This window comes from Ochotona princeps, chromosome 1, assembly GCF_030435755.1.
Source record: "Ochotona princeps isolate mOchPri1 chromosome 1, mOchPri1.hap1, whole genome shotgun sequence".
Taxonomy (NCBI): domain Eukaryota; kingdom Metazoa; phylum Chordata; class Mammalia; order Lagomorpha; family Ochotonidae; genus Ochotona; species Ochotona princeps.
Window position 1 is genome coordinate 86,647,576 of NC_080832.1, and position 24,161 is coordinate 86,671,736.

General features: G+C 38.5%; 1 protein-coding gene across 2 annotated transcripts in view; it reads right to left on the reverse strand.

Annotated features, from left to right (window-relative positions):
• The window catches only part of ADGRB3 (adhesion G protein-coupled receptor B3), a 726,224-nt gene that overhangs the window by 21,848 nt on the left and 680,215 nt on the right, over nucleotides 1-24,161 (reverse strand). For both annotated transcript variants that reach the window (XM_004580472.4, XM_004580473.3), the window contains 3 exons: nucleotides 18,881-18,976; nucleotides 17,685-17,724; nucleotides 12,110-12,753 (listed from right to left, as the gene is read on the reverse strand). In XM_004580472.4, the coding sequence (XP_004580529.2) occupies nucleotides 12,110-12,753; nucleotides 17,685-17,724; nucleotides 18,881-18,976 (780 nt within the window). The remainder of the gene's footprint in view (nucleotides 1-12,109; nucleotides 12,754-17,684; nucleotides 17,725-18,880; nucleotides 18,977-24,161) is intronic.

The following is a 24,161-nucleotide window of genomic DNA, read 5'->3' on the forward strand; positions in this document are numbered from 1 at the left end:
ACATGTTTTCTTTAAAAAATACTCATGATCTCTATTTTCTCTTTTTCCTTCTTATTTTGGGGCAGTATTTCTCAAGTTTCCTTGGTTGGCTCTTCCTATTCCTGCTTTCTAAACGTTGGGTTTCTCAGTTCTCAATCTTTTCATATTCTTTCCAGGATAAAGTAATCAATGTCCTTGAGTATAAACAATGTGTTTTAAGCTCCAAACATTCTTACCTTCATTATTTCTTTCTCAACCTAGAGAATGTTACATTCTCGTTGACTAATCCAAAATTTAAGGAATTTTATCACTCGTGCCTTTATTCATTTCCGTATTTCATCTTTCAGATCAAAAGCACCAGCCCCTGCTCTCTGATCCATGATTGAAATATGTCTTGATTTTCTCACTCTTTTCCATCTGGACTTGCATATCTAAGGCAAACTCATTTATTTTCTGGATTACTTTACTATCTTCATAGTGGTAAATTTTGCTCTCCTCTCTCTTCTATGACCACTGACTCTTAATTCTTTTTCTAAACCACCAAAGTGATGAGACAGGTGGCTGGCTGGATGCAAAAATGATCATGACAATCTTCTGCTTAATAGGTTTCATCTGCTAACACTGATTTACAAAGTCTCTTATTCCTATTGCAGTTGCATGTGAAGAAATTCTTCTCTAGCTACAAGGAAGTTCTGATGTTTAATGAGAATGTCAAGGTCTTTCTTACCTCATTATCTATGCACTTGCAGGCTTTTTTTTTTTTTTTGGCCTGATACATTATCTTACCCCCCCCACCCCACCACCACCACACTGCATTGCCACACAGGCCATGTTAGGATTAACTTTATTTCTTACTCCTTACAGGTCATGTTAGGAGTAAACTTTATTCTTATTCTTTACAGTAGTCCCAAATGTTTTACAGACCATCTTCTCTAAAGAAGGCTCCCCTTCATATTCCACACACACACACACACACACACACACACACACAGAGAGCAATGTACAAGAGGATAGGACACAATAGTAGACAACCAAATATTATTGTTATAGGACTGAAGGTCTTGCACTAAACATTCAAAAGTATAGAACTGTGTGTTTTTGTTGCTTTTCTCAAGAATACTTTGGAAGAATCTGGAGCAGCAGATGTATTAAGTATACAAAGAAAGCCACTATGAAAAGATCAATCGATAGCCAAGAGAATCAAGAGAATTTACAGGGAGGAGGGGTTATGACTAATATAAAGGAAAAATATTTAGGATGATTTAAATGTATAAAAATGCATGAAAGCATGAAGCAAGTCAGAGGAACAAGGGGGGTAATACACCCAGCTTTCTTTTCATACCTGAGTTGTATAAAATGATGAATAATTTCCCAAAGGAGTTTTTCATTGTTTGTGTCTACAAATTAAGGTGGACAAAATACTAGAAGATTACACCAGTAATAATTTCTAATGACTAAGGCGTAGCAATATGACTGTCATTAAAAGTTTCCATTATAGGATAAGCAATGAACCCATATGCAAGAAGAAAACTTTGACAGCAAACCCATTCAAAGTAACTGCGGAAATGAAGTCTGAGCCTAATTATTTAAAAAAATAACAATTATTCATGTTAATCTTGTTTGCCTGCCTCAGTAAAAAAAAATACCCTGATTTTAGAACAAAAAAACAAAACAGTAGAAGACAGTAAATCTCCCCTCTACCAGCAAAAACAAAAAAGCATAAAGAAAAAGTTGCTTCTGCACACGGTCAGTTTCATCATGGTTTCTATTAGTTATAGAGTTTCCCAGTTCCCAAGTGAGGCCATAACATCTTGTCTAATATCCCACATATCGATTCAGTACTAGCATTCAAGTTACTTCGCCACAACTTAGGGCATAATAGTAATGACATAATAATAACATCGCCTGACACCAGAAGTGCTCCTTATCTGTTTTCAAAGGCTTTTCATGTGCATTATCTAATTCTATCCTCATAACAGCCGCAAGCGAAGCACCTGTAAAGTGACATTATCACTAACACATTTTAGCTTTAAAAACCCTTACACCGAGAGGCCTGTGATTCATATCCAGAGGCAAAGTGGCATATAAAAGTTAGCCTCAAACGGTGTCTCTCCAGCCACTTAGAAACTGAGAGTTAGTTATCTAAGACTGTTTTCACAACATGAGTAAGCTTACACATACACGGTCATAAAAACTGCAAGCAGCAGACATTTCTGCTTTTGATAAAAATAATTTTGTAACATACCATCTAAATCTTACGAAGTATTAAGATATTTTATAGCCAAGAAAATTAAAGTATGGTTTGTGAGGGCACAACAGAAGCCACATAATGTGTTCTATTAGAACAAAATGTTCCACAGCAATTCAGTGACAGAAAAAGCAGAGAAGCCTAATCAGAGTTTTAGAGTTAACCAGCAATTAACAGAAGAGACCAATCCAGCTCCAGGGCTAGATCAAGGCTGATGGAATTGTGGTTTAACCCAGGGATTGCAGCACACAGAGCCAGCTTGAAGCACTGTGGCAGCTGCAGCGGAAGACACACAGGAAGCATCAGATCAGGAGTGAGGGAGTGAGGGAGTGAGGGTTCTTTCCTCTCTGACACCTCCAGTTTCTCGGTGTTTCTTGTTAGCTGAACCCTGCTAGAAGTCAGTGACACAGGGAACTGTTTCAGTCCTGGGAGGCCCAGGGAGAAGGCACAGAGCAGGGATCATGTGCCAAACAGGCCCAGGACATGCACCTGAGCTGGGATGATTTCTGGGCATGATACTCTTCACTGTCTAGACCTGACAGCTGTGACACTGAATATATTACTGAAAACACTGACCTCTCTTCTTACCATGAGACACTTGTGTTTTTGTTTTTTTTTTTTTTTCAGAAAAAGTAAAACCACCATCCCAGACTTAAGTAGACTTTTAAGTGCTTGAGGACTATAATACTTCGTTTTTCCTTTCTTGATTCATAGTAAAAAGTTAAGGTGCTTTTTTTATATTATATTTCTCTGTGCACATACCATGCATTCAACATATTTTAATTACTTGAAGGTGAATAATTGAAGTTCGGGCTATAATTTAACTTCTTAATTGTAAACAATGAGATTAGGAATAGAGCTACTATTAAGAAAAATTCTACCCTATAACTATTTCAATTGTTTGATCAATGCATAGATTCTAAATTAGAAAAAAAAATAGGTCTTGGTGCAGTAGCCGATTGGCTAAAGTCCTCTCCTTGCACTCTTTGGGATCCCATATGGGCACTGGTTCTAATCCCAGCAGCTCCACTTCCTATCCAGCTTGTGGCCTAGGGAAGCAGTCAAGGATGGTCCAATGATTTGGGACCCTGCACCCGTGTGGAAGACTTGGAGGAGGCTCCTGGCTCCTGGCTTTGGATCAGCTCAGCTCCAGCCATTGTGGCTGCTTGGGAAGTGAATCATTGGATGGAGGATCTTCCTCTCTCCTCTTCTCTGTATCTGACTTTCCAATAAAAAAAAATTTAATTGCTTAACAATGAAATTTTACCAAGTTATATAAAGAGAAATCGAATATAACAATGCGAATGCTAATCTAACCAAATGCATCATTCCTATGTGGTTCAGAGTAGAAATAAAAACATGCTGGTATTTATCTATCATAAGATTTTTAAAAAGTTGATGGGTGAAAGAAATCATATTTCCTGAAGAAATTTTGGTAATTTTCTTGATGACTGGAATTTTTATTATGCATAACTGACAATTCAAGTTTCCAAGCAAATGTTACATAATGTAGGCTTTACTTAGCTTATCAATTTGTCATTTTGAAGCTAATTATTTTAATTAGATTAACTATGTATAATATTTTAAGCATTATCCTTGTAAGGTTTTGAAAACTACATATTAACATGGAACTCTAGGGATCGTCACCTTTTAAATCCTGTTGAAAAGCCATGTTTAAGATTTAGTTTGCCAAAATAATGTCTTGCTAATAATCTTTCAATACCAAAGTTGGTTAAAAATTTTAAATGCATAGATTGAGGCATTTGGGTGATAAGACAATGTTATAGTGAATTATCCTTTTTCGGAATATTGGTGGACCAAAAAATATATAATAATAAAATGCATTTTTATCCAGTGATTTTTATCCAGTCTTGTTTCCATAAACCATGTGTCTGCCAGGGCCTTAAAAACCATCATGCAAATTGCCAATAAAGTATAACATATGCAAATTTAATAAAGCCACTTTCATAGTGACAATACTGCAACTATATGGATATCAGTCATAGAAAACTAGAGGTTTTATGATTTTTTAAATCTTTTTTTTTGGTCTAGCTAGTCACTCTGTACTTAAATATCAACCATTTTCCTTTTTTTTTCTCCCTCAAAATTTATATGTACCCAGCACACTTAACTGAGGATTGGATTTTTCTATCATGCTGTATTTTTATTTTTCAATTATTGTTTTTATTTTCAATTAAAAGTGTACAACAAGTTACATTGCTGGTTCTGTAAGAGCTATACAGTTTTCCTAAATGTATTCCTATAACTGCAGCATTCACCTATTTCAAAAATTTGGAATTCTGTTCATTTGTTATTCTTAAGACCACCTCAAATTTAAAGGCTACCTTATTATACGTTTAAAGTGTATTATAGATCTTGTGGCTGGGCGAGTTTGGGAGGGGTTCAGGCCTTGGGGTTGGGGTAGGGGGCAACTGCAGCTCCCTGCAGTGTGGCAGCTGTGGGGGTGCCCCTGCCGGGCCGGACCCAATGTGGGGGACTCACACCAAAGACACTATTGGAAGGCAGTGAATGAGTCCTCAGCCTTGGGTGGCCAGTGCACCAAGTGGTGCCAGGCTCTGCCTGCTGGCCTCCCGGCGGCGAACTCTGTGGTTTTTAAGATATGTAGTTGCTGCCTGGGGACACCAATGAATAAGGCTAGTTTTAGTGCAGGTGAGAGATGAATTCTGGGTGATTCCCAGTGACAGGGTCATGAAACTTTCTCTCATGCATGGGGACTGAGACCTGGTGGTCTGAAGGGAAGCATCCATAAGATAATTTGGCCAGACTGATTTACCAACCCAATTAGGAATCCAGAGATGTGCTGTTAGCATAGAGCATCACTGACGGCCAAACACCAGTACACACCAAAGCTATGGATGGGGGCCTGTTTGGCAGGGCTAGGTACCATTACTGACTGGGTGGTGGAATGGTGGAGTGGTCACATTTGGCAGAGTCAAGACACTATCCAGCACGCGAAAGAACTTGGTCTGGAGGTAGACTCTGTGGGGTTGTGTGGACCCACCCTGTGGAAATCGAAGTTCTGCTGGTTAGCTCGCAAGCTGGGGTTGTGATAGACTAAGCTAGGTGTGACCATGCCACCTGCCATCATTCACGGATGAAGGAACTCACAACAGTCTGGTCAAGTCAAGGCAGCAGCACCCAAATATGCATCCTAAAATAGGATGTGGGGTGGGCCAGGCTGCCACTGCCAGGGGGCAGAATAGGCAGGGCCAAGCAAACCTTAACTCACAAGAAAGAACAGAAATCAGGATGGAGCACAGGTCATGCTGAGTAGGCCCTTGTACCTACTGATCTGCGTGAGCCAGGGACGCTAAGCTGCAGCATCTAAGGCAGGGGCCAGAACAGGTGAGGGGCTCTGCCAAGCTGAGTCATAGCAACCACTGGCCTGCACGTAATCTAAGGCTGGGAACAGGCCCAGTTGGGGAGCTAAGGGGACACCCTAGCTGGGTGGAGGTTCCCACCAAGGAGCACATGGGCTGGAATGGGGGCTGTATTCTGATCAGGATATGGTTGTAATCTCACTTGGCAAAAGTGTGGACTGGGACTGGATGCACCAAGCCGGGCCAGACTCCAACACCATCTGGTGTTCTGGAGGACCAAGATAGATGTGTGACAGACTAGGCTAGGTCCTAACCCCTGCTGAGCCATGTGTGAGCTGTATGTGGGTATGGACAAGCTGTGGCTGGGCTGAAACATCCAACAGCAAGAATCATATTGGGTTGAAGGCCAGTCAGGAAAAGCCACTGTTCCAGCTAGGACAGGAGGAGAACTGAGTAGGTGTGGCTCGTGGACTCCCTGGTATGCGCAAAATCTGGCACTGGGAGAGGTTCTGATGGAGGAGCCTGGGCAACCCCTCTGGCAGGAAACAAAACTGGCAGGTAAGCGCAAGAAGCATGATAGGAAACAGTGCAGAACAGGCCATGGAAAGTTTCCCACTGGCATACATTAGGCATGGGTTGATGGCAGACCAGGCTGAACCTGTTCACATCACCCATTGGCGAATCTGAGCAAAGGAACAGAGTGTGGGTGGAGCCAGGTTCAGTCGCGACACATACCAGTGGACATTAAGGAATACCAAGGTGAGATGAACTGTACCAGGTGTGGTCGTGGCACCCAAACAGCACATGTGAAAACCGGGGGTAGGAGGCAAAGTCGATAGGGGAATGTGGGCTCCCCTGCTGGACAACCACTCTCATTGGAAAGCGTGAATCGGGATGGGGGCAGACCAGACTAGGCAGGGCTACAACACCTGTGGGCCTCATGTGAGCTAGATAAGGGAAGGACCAGGTTGGGCTGACTGTTCCGACTGGTGTCAGCAAAAATTAGAGTGGGTGAGTGATGGTTGGGCTTAGCCAAAGCATCAGTTGGCAGAGGCTGGCACTGGGAGCTAATTCTGTCAAGTTAAACCACAGAACTACCACCTGGAGAGTGCATAATCTGGGAGTGGGAATGGCCTATTAGGGAAATAGTGGGCACCTCCCTCTTGGGTCACCACTCTCACTGGAAACATGAAAACCAGGACAGCGGGGAGTGGCTAGACAGAAAGGCACCTGCCAGCATGTGTGTGGGCTGGATAGTAGGTTGGTTGGGTTGAACTAGGCTTCAATGCCCAGTGCCATGTATAAAAGCTAAATGGAATGTGGAACAGACTGAATAAGCCTGCAGTACATACTGGCAAGAATAGGAATCAGGGTAGGGTGCAGAACTGGTGGGGGTTGGGGGAGTCGCCGCAACCAGGCCCCAGATACAGGGAAAAAATGATAATATTAGTGTGGAAACAATGGTATTACCCACTTTCATCCTGTAACCCTTGACCCTTTGTACCCTAATCAACTAAGATTATTAAAAATTACATTAAAAAAAGAAAAAGTAAAAAAAGTATGTTATAGCAGTGTGGTAGCTAATGAAAAACTATTTATTTATTTTTTGCTTTTGAAAAATCCAAAAAAATGCTTAACAACTCAATTCTGGGAATAATCATCCTTAGTATGACAGCCCATTATAAGACATAAAGAAACATGTTGATATTAGGCACAGAGAAAACCAGCATACCTATCACACTAAGCAAATTCATCAAAGCTTCAGACATTTCTGTACCCAAGAATTGGATATTAGCTGAACAAATTCACCTGAAAGCTGGGCCCTTCCCTGCTGGTGCTGACTTCCTGGTAAGGGAATCTGCTTCTCTTCTGCTTCCTGCTCACTGTAATAAATACTTCCTCCCCTCACCCAATCAACTCTCTGGCTTTCTTCTCCCCTTCAAATCTTGCTTTTTTTTTTCACTTGCATTTTTTTTTTTAATCACGAATAACAAATTCTGTATTCTAACTGATAACTTTCACCTTTTTGTTTTTTCTCTTCACCATTCTCATGATATCAATTTGGAAAAATGCAGATCTGCATGAATTAATATGATCATCTTTATAACACATTACTGAAAGTATCCTGGAGCACCTGCCCATACTCTGTTGGTTTCCAGGTTGGACATTCCTGTGACTTTACTCTCCTTTCTTTCTTACTCTGATGGAAAAGACAAAGTTCTGTCACAGCAGTGTCATGTAGCCTGCCTATTCACTCACTTTCATCTTCATGTCATCTTTAAAGACTCAGACACCTCCTTTGTAGTTTTGCTATTGTCTAATGCTAATTCGAGTCTGTTGTCTGTGAGTTACCTGTTATGTTCCTGATAGGTTATATTTCCCGTCTTCCTCACACCTTCTAGGGTGATGTAAGATTTCTCTGCTCTCCCTCCCCATTTCCAAGTATCATGGGGCCTTACAAGTTTATTAGGTTTTACAATTCTTTGATGTAGATCATAAGCAATCTGCATTAGACAATAGCAAAACTACAAAGGCAAATGGGGGAATCAGGAGTAATCCTAACAACCTCTTAACAGGAGGTCATACACATAGAGCAGAGGGGACCCCAGAGTGGAGCAGGCGGACAGGAGGAGGCTTTTATCCCAATCCTGAAGACTCCCAGATCCTCACCAAGGAGCACCGAGGACTACATCCCTACTGCCAAGGAGACCACGGGGAAATGGAGTGCCTTCGGAGACCAAGAACTCTGAGGCCAACCACCCCCATTTGGATCTACCACATGGGATGGAAGAAGCCCAAATCCTGCCTAGCAGGTTCCAAGGTCATCGGAACAACAACCAGGATCCCTGAGCGGTCCGCAGAAACAGAAGAAGAGTAAACTTCCTTCGGGAAAAGGGAGAGGAGCTTTCTCTGGTCCTTGCCTGCTTCCAACTTTGGGTCCCCACCCTCACTCGTAATAACCATCAGGAGCGCTCCAGAAACCCCTCAAAACAAACAAACAAACAAACAAAACTAGAATAGATAGAGAACAACAAGGAAAGCTTAGAAACAGACAGGAAACGGTCAGCGGGAATGCACTTATAACTCACTGGGTGGGACACAAAGATTAGTTACTCCTCACTGGGGTATGGAAGATTTCTCTGCACACCCCTCCTAAACATGCTCACCTAAACTGTTGACATATATCCTGTTAGAATTATACAGTTAGACCACCTGAAAAACAGCCAGGTTCAGCGAAATCATGCTTCAATGCTATAAACTGCTAAAGACTAAAATTAAAATAGGCATGAGACAGCTGAATAGCAATCTAAGCCATTTTTAGGTGTATAGAATACGGTTGAATGTAAACCAAAATTGAAATGTCTATGAAGAAGTCACAGGTTGTGGTTGAGAACCTGCATTTTCCTATTAACATATTGGTTAATCAATATCATGTCAATTAATGCCATAATGTTGTAAATGGCTGGAAATATTATGTTGGGACTTTTAATTGATTGGAATGATACTCTGCCGGCTCTACCTTCAGACCAGAGATGGTCTCACCAAGAAACCATTGAACTTACCAGGACAATAAGATGTTGGACTTTATGCTTGGTAAATACCTCCAATGAAAGAATGTCAACTGAATTTGAACTATGGAAATGCAACAAGGTGGAGCAATCCACCGTGGGGGGAGGGTTTGGGAAGGGTCGGGGGGAATCCCAGTGCATAAAAAAATGTATCACATAATGCAATGTAATTAGTTTTAAAAAAAAGGAAATGCAATAAAAATATATGTTAAAAAAAAGACACCTCCTGACTACTGTGGCTGCCCCCTCTCCATGCAGACATGCAGCCATCTTTCTCCTTTTTCCAACTGTTGTTGCAATATCATCTTCTTGCCACTTGAACTTGCAGATACAATCTGGCAGAGCGTACAACTCTAACAATACAACTTTCTGCTAAAAAAAAAAAAAAAAACCTGTCCTGATGACTTTATGGATCACTGTCAAACCTCCAAGACATTTTAGTTGTATGCACTTATGGCATCAAGGCTTTTTTCCATTTCATGCCTTTTTTCACCTTAGGTCCAAGTAGCTGAGAAGGGTTCAAAAGAATTTGCAAGTTACCTTCAGTCTGCAGTTCAGGCTCATCACTGCCTCTTCTAGATAACACGACATGAATCAGGACAGAAAGATTCTATCCCTAGATTTACCATGTACTTGCTTTGCAACCTTGAACAAATGACTTTTCTTTGAAGATTATAATTTATCCATTGCATAGAGGTGTATGAAGATTAATCAATTCATGTTTTTAAGGTGATTTGAGTATTCGCTAATGAAAGATTCTATATAAATGCTAATTTTTATTATTCATTCCTACCTCTACACAGTCTCTTTAAGCTGTCTTCCAAAATGGTCAGCCTAAGTAATTACAAACTATTAAATTCATTCAAGGGCTGAAAATGAGGACCCAACATTTCATTGTGAATCTTGAATTTGCTTTCTTTTCAATATTTAAGTCTAGTAATCGCTAGGCCATTTAAATGCAGATCTTTTTGCTGAATCAGAGTTAGATGTAATGCTTATACTCAATAATAAGGATATAGAGATTTAGAAAACTTACAAATTGAATAAAGCAACATTTGGAAATACAGTCTATTGTTCAAGCCACATAAGCTGTACAATATTAAATCCAGCAAGATTTACAGACTTTTAAATGTAAAGCATTTTTATATCTGGAATATTTTCATGAAATTCCGTTCAAACTTCTTTAGGACACCTAAAAAGAGCTTTGAATACTTGAGATGTTTGTTATTATATGCACTGTCACTGAAATTCCTTTTAAAAACATTAGGGATTTTGCATAAACGTTTGTAGTTCCTGCTTATGTGGTTAATTTTGTAGCAGATCTGCCAGTCTCTGAGACATGCAAGTAGCAAACAGGGAAACAATAGTTATTCTGCTGGTTTAGAGGAACAGAGTGCCTATGCCCAGGTGAAGTCGCAGCTGCTCTGCAGCTTAATTTGGCATCACTGTCATTACTTTTGCCTTTATATCACAGGAATGATACTGACCTAGTTATTCGTGCAAGCTGTTTTTTTATTTGATAGAGTACTTATCCCAGATCCTGTCTACCTCCTAATTTTGTTCTAGAATTTCTTTGAGCCAAATGAAAAAAATACCTTAAAATTACATTATTTGCCATGTTTCTTCAATTTCCCTTCATCTTCTCTTGGTGGAGAAGAGAGGAACAATTCTATCTGTTGCTTTTTTGGACTCCACACTACACAATGATCAGCAAATTCTGATGGTAGGAACAGGTAATCAACTATAACGCCTTCTATAGAATCTAATTACAGTAATTTATTAAGATTACTGGCAGTATGCAGAAAATAATGCATGTAGAACCTTGCATACTGAGCCTATGTATCAGCAGTGAACTTACAACAAGATTTCAAGAAAAAATATGTAAAGATCACATACAAATTACTAATTAGAAATGTCAGTAAGTTGATGTAATGTCGGGGCTTTTAATTGATCGGGATGATACTCTGCCAGCTCTACCTTCAGACCAGAGATGGTCTCCCCAAGAAGCCGATGAACTTATCTGGACAATAAGATGCTGGACTTTATGCTTGGTAAATGCTTGCAATGAAAGAATCTCAACTGAATTTGAACTGTGGTAATGCAACAAGGTGTAGGAATCCACCATGGGGGGGAGTGCGGGGAGGGAAACCCAGTGCCTATAAAACTGTGTCACATAATGCAATGTAATCTATAAAAAAAAAAAAGAAATGTCAGTAAGTATAAGACATTATGTCCTTTTGTTTTATTTGATTAAACTTAATACAACGTGGATGATCTTATTTAATAACACATAGTTTCTTTCTACTTTATTTTATGGTCAGAAAAGAAGCTAAGGAAAGTTTGCTTTTTTTTCTCTTTTGGTGGATGTATGAAGCACACAGCCGTTTAATTGAACCTCAGAATCCTAACTCTGAGGGTGCTCAGATGACCTCCTTCCTGACAAGTCACAATTTAAGGCCACAACTTCGGTGGTCATCAATTTGCAAAAGTTAGGAGCAAAACATTTACTCAGACAATTGTGATAATTAGAATTTAAAGTAAGTGTAATGGAGGGACTCAGAGAAATATTCTATGTTCTTTGTAGTAATAGCTCCCTTACAAAAGGATCCAGACTTGGTTTAAAACATGATTTTACCAACCACAGGCATTTTTTGTGCACCAAAAACATCTTGAGGGTTATGTTTTCAATTATGTGTTCTACATAGCTCTAGGGATAATAAGATAATGACTGATAGATAATGCTTTCTAAATAAAGAACTCTTTAAAAATAAAGAAAACGTGACCTTAATAAGGGCATTCTAATGCAATGCTAGAAAAAACACTACATTCATAATAATATTTTCATTTCAAAAATTCTTATAAGATGCATAGCTAAAAAGACCAATGTGAATCTTGTTTTACAATGCCAGAGGCATACAAACCAATTAATTGGTCTTACATTTAATATGTACTTTGAATCTCTTATCACTCACCTCTAAAGAACTCATTGATATTGTCGATCCAGTTTCACTTCTTGATAGTCCTGCGTTATCATCCAACTCAGAAGCCATGAAATTCTTCACAGCTGTGCGAGGCTCAAAGGGCAAATTCTGCATATGTTCCTGGGGTGCAAGATGTTGATCTAAGTTCATGTTGAACTGGTCCATTACAGGGGGATTCATATTGAATTCGGGATTCACTTTGTAGTGCAATAGCCTCTCATGGGGCAAGGTTTCCATGCCAATATTCATTTTACTTTCCTCTTTCATTGATGGCTGGGTATTTACAGAACTTCTTGGCATTACAATATAGTCACTTTCCATCATTCTTTCCTGAGGATGAACTATGTCCATATCAGCCCCTCTTAAATTATCATCCGTACATAGATACACAGTTCTCCGCAATTCAGTATTCTCTTTCTTCAAACACTGATTGCTCAGCTCATTCATACTCATGGGCATGTGCAGACCTGTGGGTTGCTGGATGATGACTTTGGAAATGACATTTCCAGGCAACGTTGAATAGCTTAGCCCCTCAGGGTTTGTTCCCTTTTCTTCTTCATCATCGTTTAGAGAAATCCTGGAGAGTGTTCCTGTTATTGTTGCTGCTCGACAAGGGCCAATATCCTTATGAAGAACTGTGAATCAGAATATAAAAGTTCATAAATGAAAGTCAGTGTTTATTTTTTATGATCATTTTGGGTTGTCTCTATTCCTACTAAACAACTGCCTTAATAGAATAAAAAACATTATTGAAAAAATTACATATCTACTTATATATGCATGGTCCAGATTACTTAGTCCAGAACTTGGATTGCCTACAGTTGAAGCATAGCCAAAAGTTGATTAATAGGCTTTCAAAAATTCCAGTGACTTCTCTTGAAACACCTTTACATACATTTTCAGGGTAATGGTAAATTACCAGAGAATTTTATCCATTAGTCTACTCATTCTTATATATATATATAAAATCATGTATACAATCAGACAAATTTGATATTTTAAGATTTATTTTGTTTTGCATTTGAAAGGGAGAGTTACAAAGAGAAAGAGAGACAGAGAGATCTACCCAGTAGTTAATTCCCCAAACGCTCGCAATGGCGGGGTCTTAGCCAATTGGAAGCCAGGAGCCAGGAACTTCTACGGCTTTTCCAGTCCATAAATAGAGAGCTGGACGGAAAATGGAACAGCCAGACCCATATGGGATGTTGACACCAGATGATGTTTAGCCTAGTAAGGCACAGCGCAGCCCCCTGATTTTTTTTCAAGGCTTTTGCTTTACAGTGTTCTGTAAGTTTTATTCATTAAAATGCTTCTTGAGATAGACAGTTAATGAGAACTGAGTGAAAATCTATGTATGTTGAAAATAAATGAGTTTCCACTGAAGTCCACATGCTCCAGGTACTTAAAAGTCTCAAAAGTATCTATAGTCTTAATTTCTCTATAGAACAATAGGAGTTATTTTTTTAATATAAGTTCAATACATGTCCTTGAATACCCTTGAAAGTATATTAAAAATTCCAATTGAATTTAAACAAAAAACTATATAAGCCTCTTTAGAGTCCATTCCATTTTAAGCCTGAAAAACAATGACAGGAAAAAGATATGATTATTTGTAGTGCCAAACAGAACAACTGAGAAGACATAACTGAACTAAAACAAATCAATAAACAAAAGAGTTCCTAATTCCTCATGAAAGCATACTTTTGACAACTTTTTTTTTAACTCTCCTGGCCTCTATATTTTAAAAAAGCTAGGCTTTATGGATAAAGAGATATAGAAAAGCTCAAAGAGTCTTAGTTGTGAACACTATCGGTTCCAAGAATATGAAATAGGAAAATTCTGAGGGCGTGTTTGTGATGACTTTGGTAATAAAATCACATAAAAGACCACTGGGTAAGAATTGGCTCAACATGCCTACCCAAAACCACCCAATGTATAAAGCTGAAGAGTGAACATCTAAAATATAATTAGCTCTTGAAAACTGTGAAATATGTGGTTTATTGTCTCCTTGTCAAATGTAACACACATAAAATTCTACTGATTATTATCTAACTTTCAAATAGAATCATAACTGTTGTACATTTATTTAAAGTTGAAAAGCAGATTATGAGTCTCTTTCCTGGTAAAATCTTTAAAAGTACTTCAAGGCATGCATCATTCATGTGATATCTGCTAACCTTAGAGATATTGGATCTAGTTCTTATATTTGTGTAGCTTTATTTTACAAGTAAAAAGCACATTAAATCAACATGCAGGGATTTAAAAGTTAATCTACAGTTTGAAGCTTGTGTTTAACTACTATATGTTATAAGACGGTTAAAATAATAATTATTAATGAATTAGTGGTTTTTAGGGTAAGCATACATGAATATGTCAAGAGATAAAGTATGTTAAATGAACATATTTAGTGATATTCTGAATAAAATATTTTTAAAATGTCTCTAAAGTAAGTGAAACTATTTTAAATTTTTGGTTGTTATCTTTTCTTCTGTGATATATTTTTATAGAAATAAGGATTGATCCTCACCTTCCTCTTTATCTCTCATTTTCCCTTTCTTCCCCTCCCCCATTATTTTCTCAATAGTACAGTCCCTTAGTATCAGTACAAAGTTTAATTTTCTGACTTTATTTTCTAAGATTTATTTACCTTTATTGGAAAGGCAAATTTAAAGAGAGAAGGAGATGCAGAAAGATCTTGCATCCTGGCTCACTCTCCAAGTGGACTCAATAGCCAGAGCTGAGCATATCCAAAGCCAGGAGCCAGGAGCTTCTTAGGGGTCTCCCATGAAGACACAGGGTCCCAAGTCTTTGGGCCATCCTCTATTGCTTTCTCAGATCACAAGCAGAGTAATGGCTCAACTGGATGTTCCTCTGTCTTCACGCATTGGCATCCCATATGGTTGCCAGTACATGGGAAACCAGAGGAGAATGATTCAAAGTCTTGGGACTCTAAACCCCATGTGGGAGAACTGGAAGAAACTCCTGGATGCTGGCTTTGATTGGCTCAGTTCCAGCTGTTGAGGCCATTTGGGTAATAAACCAGTAGATGGGTAATCTTTTTTCTATCTCTCTTCTCTATAAATCTGCCTTTCTAATAAAAATAAATCTTTAAGGAGTAAATATATAAATCAATCAATCTCAGAGACCTGGGAAAAATGGGAAAGTTAACAAAAGACAGCAAGATGAGTACTGAAAGGAAGATATCACAACTCCAAAAGGAAGAGCTGATGCAGTGATACTCAAAATTCATTACGCATCTCAGATACCTGGATGACTTGTGGAAGTTAACAACCCCAAAGGTCTGAGGTCAGATTTCAAAATTCACATTTCTAAGAAGTTTCCAAAAACTGTTTGTTGTAGAGACTACACTCTGACTAGGACTGATTCAATGTCAGCAGCTATTAAAGAAGAGGAGGACAAAACTGTCCTTGTTTTTGCTACTGGTCTACCAAGGAGAACTGTAGAAAGTAGAACATGCCAAAAGGAGCAGAAAGGAACCACATTGAGTGAAGAAGATTTGAGATTAAATGCCTAACCAGTGTAAATAAATTGAAGCTTTGGGACCTAGACAAATCACTTCTCATCTTAGAGGTAGAAGTGAAAATTGGTGTCTTAGCTGGTGATTTGTGAATAGTCATCGTTGAAGCACAAAACAAAGGGAAGTATTGTACAAATTATCTAAAGAGGAAAGTTGTAGATTCTGAAAACCGAATACTCATGAGATTGCATCTTGTCAATATTTTATTACATTTTCAAAAAGGATGGTTTCCAATTCTTTGCACAAGACTACTCTGAGTTGCTATATCATAGCAGTTATTTCACTGCTCTACTACGGCCATGGCATACTTTGATAAATTCCAGCAGGAGAATGTGAAATTTTCCTATCACGCTGTTGTACTTACCACAAAAGCTGTGATCTGAGTTTCTGTAGCAATGTTTAATGGCTATGAGTTGAATTTGAAAATCTCTCATAAAGGGAACATGCTAACAGATACAGGCTGCCTTAGTGAACGTAGAATGGTTGCTAGGTATCTTGTCACTGTTGAAAGCTTCAAGGATGTTTCAAGTGGTTCATGGTTCATCTCAAAAGTGTGGTATGTGAACCCAAAGTAAGTAAACTAATATCAGAAATGAAAGCAAATCTCTCCTCCCCAGTTAAAGCATGCTCACATTAGAGCTTTTGGGGAATCTTGGACTTGAAGAACCCTGACAGTACTTATAAAAGATCATATGAGTTGCAGATGACAAGTTGACACTAGTATTGAGAGAAATCATGCTAAAATGTAAATGATATTAATATAAGAGACAGTTGTGATAAACGCTGGACAGGTATAAGTAAGCACGTGTGCATTTGGTATCATAAATTAGATTTATTGATGAAGTAGAGGCTTCTACAGGCATCATCCCCGGGAGGAATTAAGACAAGACATAACTTGCATAACTCAGAGAAAAATGAATCAGGTTAAATGATTGCTGCTTTCTTATGCTTGACTATTTGGGTGTAAGTACCCAATTTTGTTTTGGAAAGCAGTGCTAAAAATAATGAATAAAAAGCAAAATGAGGTGGGCCCGGCGGCGTGGCCTAGCGGCTAAAGTCCTCGCCTTGAACACGCCGGGATCCCATATGGGTGCTGGTTCTAATCCCGGCAGCTCCACTTCCCATCCAGCTCCCTGCTTGTAGCCTGGGAAAGCAGCTGAGGACGGCCCAAAGCTTTGAGACCCTGCACCTGCGTGGGAGACCTGGAAGATCCGGAAGCGGTTCCTGGTTCCCGGCTTTGGATCGGCGCAGCACCGGCCCGTTGCGGCTCACTTGGGGAGTGAAACATCGGATGGAAGCTCTTCCTCTCTGTCTCTCCTCCTCTCTGTATATCTGACTTTGGAATAAAAATAAATAAATCTTTAAAAAATTTAAAAAAGCAAAATGAGGCAATTTTTCAAATGAGGATTTCCCAACATAATTAACTATCTCAACAATGACACATTTAGTTTGCTTTCAAATTCCTAAGACATATCTGGCTTAATACCCTAGCAAGTATGTACTCTCAGTCTGCGGGACAATGGAACTCCAGCAGGTGTGCTGCATGGCTTCTCCTGGTGTTCTCTAAAACAATAGCCACCATCACCACACACACACACACACACACACACACACACACACACACACACACTGGGCTCTTATCCTTACAGCAACGCATGTTCAAGGCATGATGAAACTGCGACAGAGAAGCTTAAATTGCACTCAACAGACATTGTCCAGTAGAATCCAAGTCTTCATTCTTTAGGTCAGTGCTTCTCTGTTGTCACGGAAGCGTCATCAATCATTCTTAATTTCTCATTTCTCTCCTCCATCTCTTTCTCTCCATGTCTCTCTCTCTCTCCCCTCCTTCCTCTTTTTTCCTCTCTCCTTCCACAGATTTCCACCATAGCAATGCTTCCATTTCAAAAGTTTTATTTACTCTTTCATATTAATATGATACATAAACCTCAGTGTCTGAATTTAAATCAAAATTAATATAAGTGATGTAATATTGCTAATGATTATATTTCAAAATCCAGATATTCTTACCTGATCGACAAGCAATGTCTACATCCTTTTCAAAGTCTGTCTGTAACAAGAAATAATAAGGCATAGACAATCATTTAATGAAGACCTCAAATGCCTCTTACTAATCCAATTATCTGAAGTTTTACAGATATCTGACTAGGCAGTGCCAGTTAATTGTTCTGTACAAAACAAGTTTCTCAAGGAATAATCAAATTGCTTTCCAAAGTATTTCTTAGAAAGCAAATCTTGAATAAAATCAATAAAGACATGGAATTAAATTTTTAATAGAGCAACACTGCACCCATTGTCATCTTCAGTTTTGAAAATGACAACTATATCTAAAAAAGATAGGCTTTTGTAGCAGACCCTAACCAAAACAAAAGGATTAGCATGTGCATTAAGGAGAATCTACGTATATGCTGACATTTATTTTTTGAAACATCTAGTCTGAATATGGTTTTTTGTAATATAGTGTCTTAGAATACAGATTTGTTAAATGCTTAATATTTAAACTTGGCTTTTCTAATGACTCCTTTTCACTCAAATGTAACTAAAAGATGTCAGATGTAGAAACCAAATTGAAGATTAAATAATACTCATTTGATCTGGAACCTGCTAAAGTAGAAGCCCATTCTCATTTTTTATTTTGAACAAATGACTTTACTTTTTAATGGCAAAATTAAATTAGGTTGCTTTAAACAACTTCCTCCAATCATATATTTTCAATAAATTCATTTTGAACTAAGGATTTCAGCTTAGCCTATTTTATGTCACTTAGACAACAAAAAAATTTAATAGTAAAATAAATGTTAAAAATTTTGTATTTAATCTCTGTTTTTATTAATACAACTTAGAATCCATCTCATTTGTAAAATACACAGAAGTTGCATGCTTGAAGTATCCCTTAGTTTTCTCACGGGCAGTCAAGTTCAAGAACAATGCTTCTACAGAAGAAGTATAGGAGTCAGAGTGTTCTGATATGTTAAAAAATTGTATACATGCAGGGATGAAAATGCTCTCCAGTATTAACCAGGACCTCAACAGTCAACATCTTAGGAAGCTAAAAAACCAAAGATAATCTAGGCAGAGTACCTATTCGACCCTAGAAGTCCAAATCTACTGAATTTAGGATTTTGTTACTACATTACTGACAAGAATGTTTAGTTAACCCCTGCAGAAATCATGAATTAATTAACAGAGGAAAAATAAAACCTCACCATGATTTGAGCATGTCCGTTAGGGAAAGAACTTGAAGAATCAGCATTGATTGGATCCTGACAGTTTCTCAATCGACATCTAAATGCGTCCTGAACCTGCGGGAGGAAAACAAAATTAATTTTTGTCTTTCTTAATAGTGACCCACACTGCTATTATTGCTCTTAAGATCTAATACCCATGTTCTTTATTTCTTAATGCAAATACAAATGTAGCTTAATTTTGCTTGTGCCATGGAAATGTGCCATAATCTGTAGGTGGAAGCGCAGGGTCTGTCTGTCAAAATGGATGTATTTGGCTCAACTCCAATACTTCTCCTCAAAGGACTTTTTATTTATGTTGTAACAAATAACACATATGTTTTTCAAGGAGAATTTACTATTTGGGATGCCATAATCCTCACAACAGCTTTGTAGTTTGTGAAAATGGAGTACTTATGGTCTTTTGATGAAATTGTTTCTGGATTTTTGCTTTTATATTTCATGTAAAGGATCTTGGGGGAAACCATTTTTTGTCTCCCATCAAGTGCTATGCAAAAACAGAACACAATGAAACAAAAGAAAAGCAAAACTTCTCTACTTCTGGTTGATTATCTCAGAAAAAAATCACTTAGCTCATCTAATCTTCCTTAATATCCACTCATAACCATATATTGGATGAAGAGCCAAGCAAGCTGCAAGAGCATCACACTGATTCCTTAAATAAAGAACAAAGCAATATACATGAATGGCTGAACAGCAAACACAAGAAACTTCCAGCAGCTATTCTGATTGTATGATGCCTCAGCAGCAGCACCTTCATCTCATTTCCTGTAGCTTGTTAGGTTCCTCACAAGCTGTTGACAGACATTCCACAAATAGCTATTAGCCCAGGTCAACACCAAGGTTGTTTTTACTAATACTTTGCTTCCCTGCCTTCATTTCATGAATATTTCCCTTCTTGGTTGTAGCCACTTTTATTTGATCAAAAAACAATCAACATAGATTGTTTTGTATTTTCATTTATTTTAATGAGGAACCATTAGAGAGACTGCCAAGATAGACACATCTTTGATATGTACAGCACTTATATTAAATATCACGTCACTGTTTCAATGTGATTTGCATAATACACACATCAACCAGAAAATACAGCTTGTTTTTAAAATAATTATTTCTTTTTATTTGAAAAGCATATTTACTGAGACAGGAGAGAAAAAGAGAGAGAATTACTCCCCAAATGGCCGCAATGGCTGGAGCTGAGCCAGGAGCCAGGAGCTTCTTCCAGATTTCCCACAGGGGTGCAAGTCCCAAAGGACATGGGCCACCTTTTGCTGCTTTCCCAGTCACACTAACAGGTTACTAAATGGGAAGTAGAGCGGCCAGGACTCAAGGTGGGGCCTATATGCCGTGCCGGTACCATAGGTAGGGGTTTAACCTATGACACAGTGCTAGCCCCTATGAGATTGTTGCTTATGTTTCCTGTTTTTCCTCTCAGCCATTTCATCTCATTAGCATTCTTCCTTCCAAGCTGCAGAACCTGAACAAGGACACAGAATGGACAGTCAGTCCAGTGAGACTTGAGTGCACTTCTTTCCTCCACCTTAGGCTCTGTCCAAATGATACGGCCCTAACATTTGTAGAATAAGGGTTGAGGGATGGACTCAGTATGTTCTGACTTCCTTTCTATTCCATGATTCTAATATTGTACTTAAAATTTTTCTTTAAAAAGAAGTAGTTATCTGATATATGCCTATATAGTAACTTGTTGTTTCCTATTTCAAATACTCAGTAAAGTACAGACATAGTGAAATACAGTGGAATCACTACTTTCCTGAAGAATCAGTTAAACATTTGGGACAGAAACATCTTGTTTTCTCCCAGTGAAAGAGATACCACTAAGGCTAAGTTAAATTTTTCAGTTTTGAATGTTTTAAGAAACCATTGTTGTGGCTTATAAAGTAATATGTTTTTAAAAAAATAAAGAATTGATGGGCTCAGCACAGTCGCCTAGTGGTGAAAGTCCTCACCTTGAGTGTGCTGACTTCCATTTGGGCACTAGTTAGCATCTTGGGTGATCCACTTTCCATCCAGCTCCCTGCTTGTGGCCTGAGAAAACAGTCAAGGACGGCCCAAAGCCTTGAGACCCTGCACCCACGTGGGAGACCCAGAAGAAACTCCGAGCTCCTGGTTTCAGATCAGCTCAGCTTTGGCCATTGCAGCCACTTGGGGAGTGAACCAGTGATGGAAGATCTTTCTCTCTGTAAATCTGACTTTCCAATAAAAATAAACAAATCTTTTTAAAAAAATTGGCAGAGTCTAGTACATGCCATACATTTTCTGTTATGCAGAAATTTGAATTGGGGAAACTACTAGGAAACTCTGCCCTCTTTCTAGGAAAAACAATCCTAAAAACTAACATCAGAAAAACAGGTACATGCTAATTTTCTGTCTGTGCTCCCAATGTATCTATTGAAGTAGATCAAGTTTTTAAAAGAATTTATTTTTATTTGAAAGGCATATTTTGCGGAAGGAGGAGAGACAAAGAGAGAAGTCTTTCATCTGCTGGTTTACTCTCCAAAAGGCTGCAACAGAGCAGAGCCCATTGGAAGCTGGGAACCAGCAGCTTGTTTCCAGTCCCCCTTAGAGTATAGGGGCCCAAGGTCCTGGGCTACCTTCCTCTGTTTCCCCCACCATAAGCAGAGAGCTGCATGAGACATAGAGCAGCCAGGACACAAGCCAACACCCATATGGGATGTGGGCATGGAAGGTGGATTAGCTTGCCACACCACCACAAGGACCCCAAAGTAGATCGATTTAACACCACTACACAGACTCCAAAGTAGATCAGCTTATAAAGGAAGCTAAACACTAGATTGAAAATGTTTCCTTCTGGGAGCTTGTCACATGAAGATTTCTTCCATATCTATTTCTGTATTAGCACATACAAAACATAAGACTTTTTGATAATATCAAATGTTAATTTGACTGGTCCTCTCTAACCACTCTCTATTTCTAGGCCTTCAGAGTTTAGTTATCAGTGGTATTTTTGGCTAACAAGCATATATGGAAAAGCAACTTCTGTAAGTTTCTCTTCAGAATCTACTATATATGTGCTTGAAGGAGATATAAAAGATACCCAACAGTTTCTCAGATCACAAACATTGAAAATCAATACTCTCAACTACCACACTTCAAGTGTGACAGTGGATTAAGGGTATTTTTACACCACAGAATGATGTCAGCTTCATGAATCACTCTGTGTTGTTCAGAAGAAATACAGACACTGAAGCATAAAATCTCCAGTAAATTCAAGGTCATTATATCTGTCATATAAGTGCCTTGATTTAAGCATTAGGTTCTCTGACACTCTCAGTGCTTCTTATATCTTTAACTCAGAAAGATTTCCAGGAGTTATTTCGTTTTATTTCAAATGTTCGGTTTGATTCTTTTCATAAATTGCTCAAAGTTCAATGGAACAATCTAGGTAAACATTGTCAGAGAAGAATGAGTAGGATAGATTTCACACTGCATTTTCTTTATATGGAAGATGATGCTGCAGATAAGGCAGTGCTGCGAAAAGGATCCACAGCTGTTTGGAAACATTTTGATAATTACACTTTTTTTTATCAGACTTAAATGAGTCTTGTCATTGGGGCATCAATGTGAATTATGTTGATAGAAAATAGCTGGAATTCCAAAATAAACAGATCTAAAAGATCTCAATTTCAGGTATACCAGAAGCATTAAAGGTTACAAAAAATAGATCAAAGAATCCAGATCTGGCTACTCCATCCTGAAATTAAAATGTTCCATTCAACAACTGTATTTACAATGCTGTACAATAATTGTCTGTGATTTCCTATTTATGGAGAGCAGGTCATTTTAATAACCTTTCCTCTTAATTGATAGTCAAGCTGAGGGTTTATATCCAAGCGAACAGCTAAGTATAGATACATAACTACCTTTGGAATGCTTGGGAGACTTTATGGAAATCTTGTGCATGTCATGTTGTCAAACAAAGAGAATCTCAAAAACCATCTTCAGTAATAAGGTGAGATGAGAAAATAAGCCTCTAAGGTAATCTCATGAGGAAGGATGAAACTGTACACCACCAAAATTGCCCTGACTCACTGCTGTCAGCAGCAACTCTCAAAACTGGAAAAGCAACAGCCTTTTGTGTGCATGGATTCCTGTGTGAGACACAGAGGTTTGTGGGGTTATGTCTTGCTTGTCTGTCCCATGGGAAGAGGGATTCGGTTCATGTCAACACCAGCAAGCTGAACACCTTTCAACTGGTATTTGCTAGAAAGGGAGATGGCAGAGAGTTACTGTGACGTTGGTGCCAGATTTACAGATTGCTGGGGAAGAGCACTGGACTGTGTTTGGCAGTGTTGCAATGTAGAGAAACCTGCTGCACAGAGCTGTGCAGTTTGAAACAGGCTCTGTATTTGTCCACTAAGTCGCTCAAACCTGTAGCTTCCTCTTTTAAAAAGAGAGTTTTACCTGCAGTTACTGTTCTTGAATTTAAATTCTGATGGGTCATTTTAAACCCGGAAAGTAAAGAACATCACATTCTGGTAATAATTTGAGTTTGTCTCCTTGGGAGCAGAGGGTGTCTAATGTGATCTGTTTTTTCCTGCATCTCACATTTACCATTGCTTGCATTATTTCATATTTCAACAAATGGCTCAAGTCTTTGCAGTCATTCAATTTCATGTAACCTAATTATTGAGTAAGATTATTCTAGATTTCAAATGAATTATGCCATTCAGCATAAGCAGCATACATGATTTCACATCATTAACATATAACCTGACTTTTCTGATAGCAGAAGAATTAAAAAAATGAAGATTTGTCACCTTCTAGCCACTGAAAAAAATGTGGATTGCCGTCTTAAATTTCAGGCCTACTAAATCTCTGTTAAAGTTTCCAAACACCTAAAAGATTGATCATGCAATCTCTAAAATTGTGTTAGCTTTTTATCTTCAAAGTAATTTTATATCTGTTTGTGGGAGGGGATTATTTGAGTATGCATTTCTATAAATTATGTTTCACCACAGGATCTGAAAAACTGTAGCCACCTTTCTTTAGCAAGCAAACAAGGAAGTGAAGCAAAGGGAATTATACGGCAGACACCATAAGCCCATGCCTTCAGAGAGGGTATTTTAATTCAGTCTTGGGCCATACCTTTTGAGACAGACATCGTCCCACTATCACTGATAAGGACTAATGCCTAGACAGCTTAGTAATTTGCTTCAGGACCATAACAATAAATGGCAGAGCTGGAAATGGAAGCAGTTCA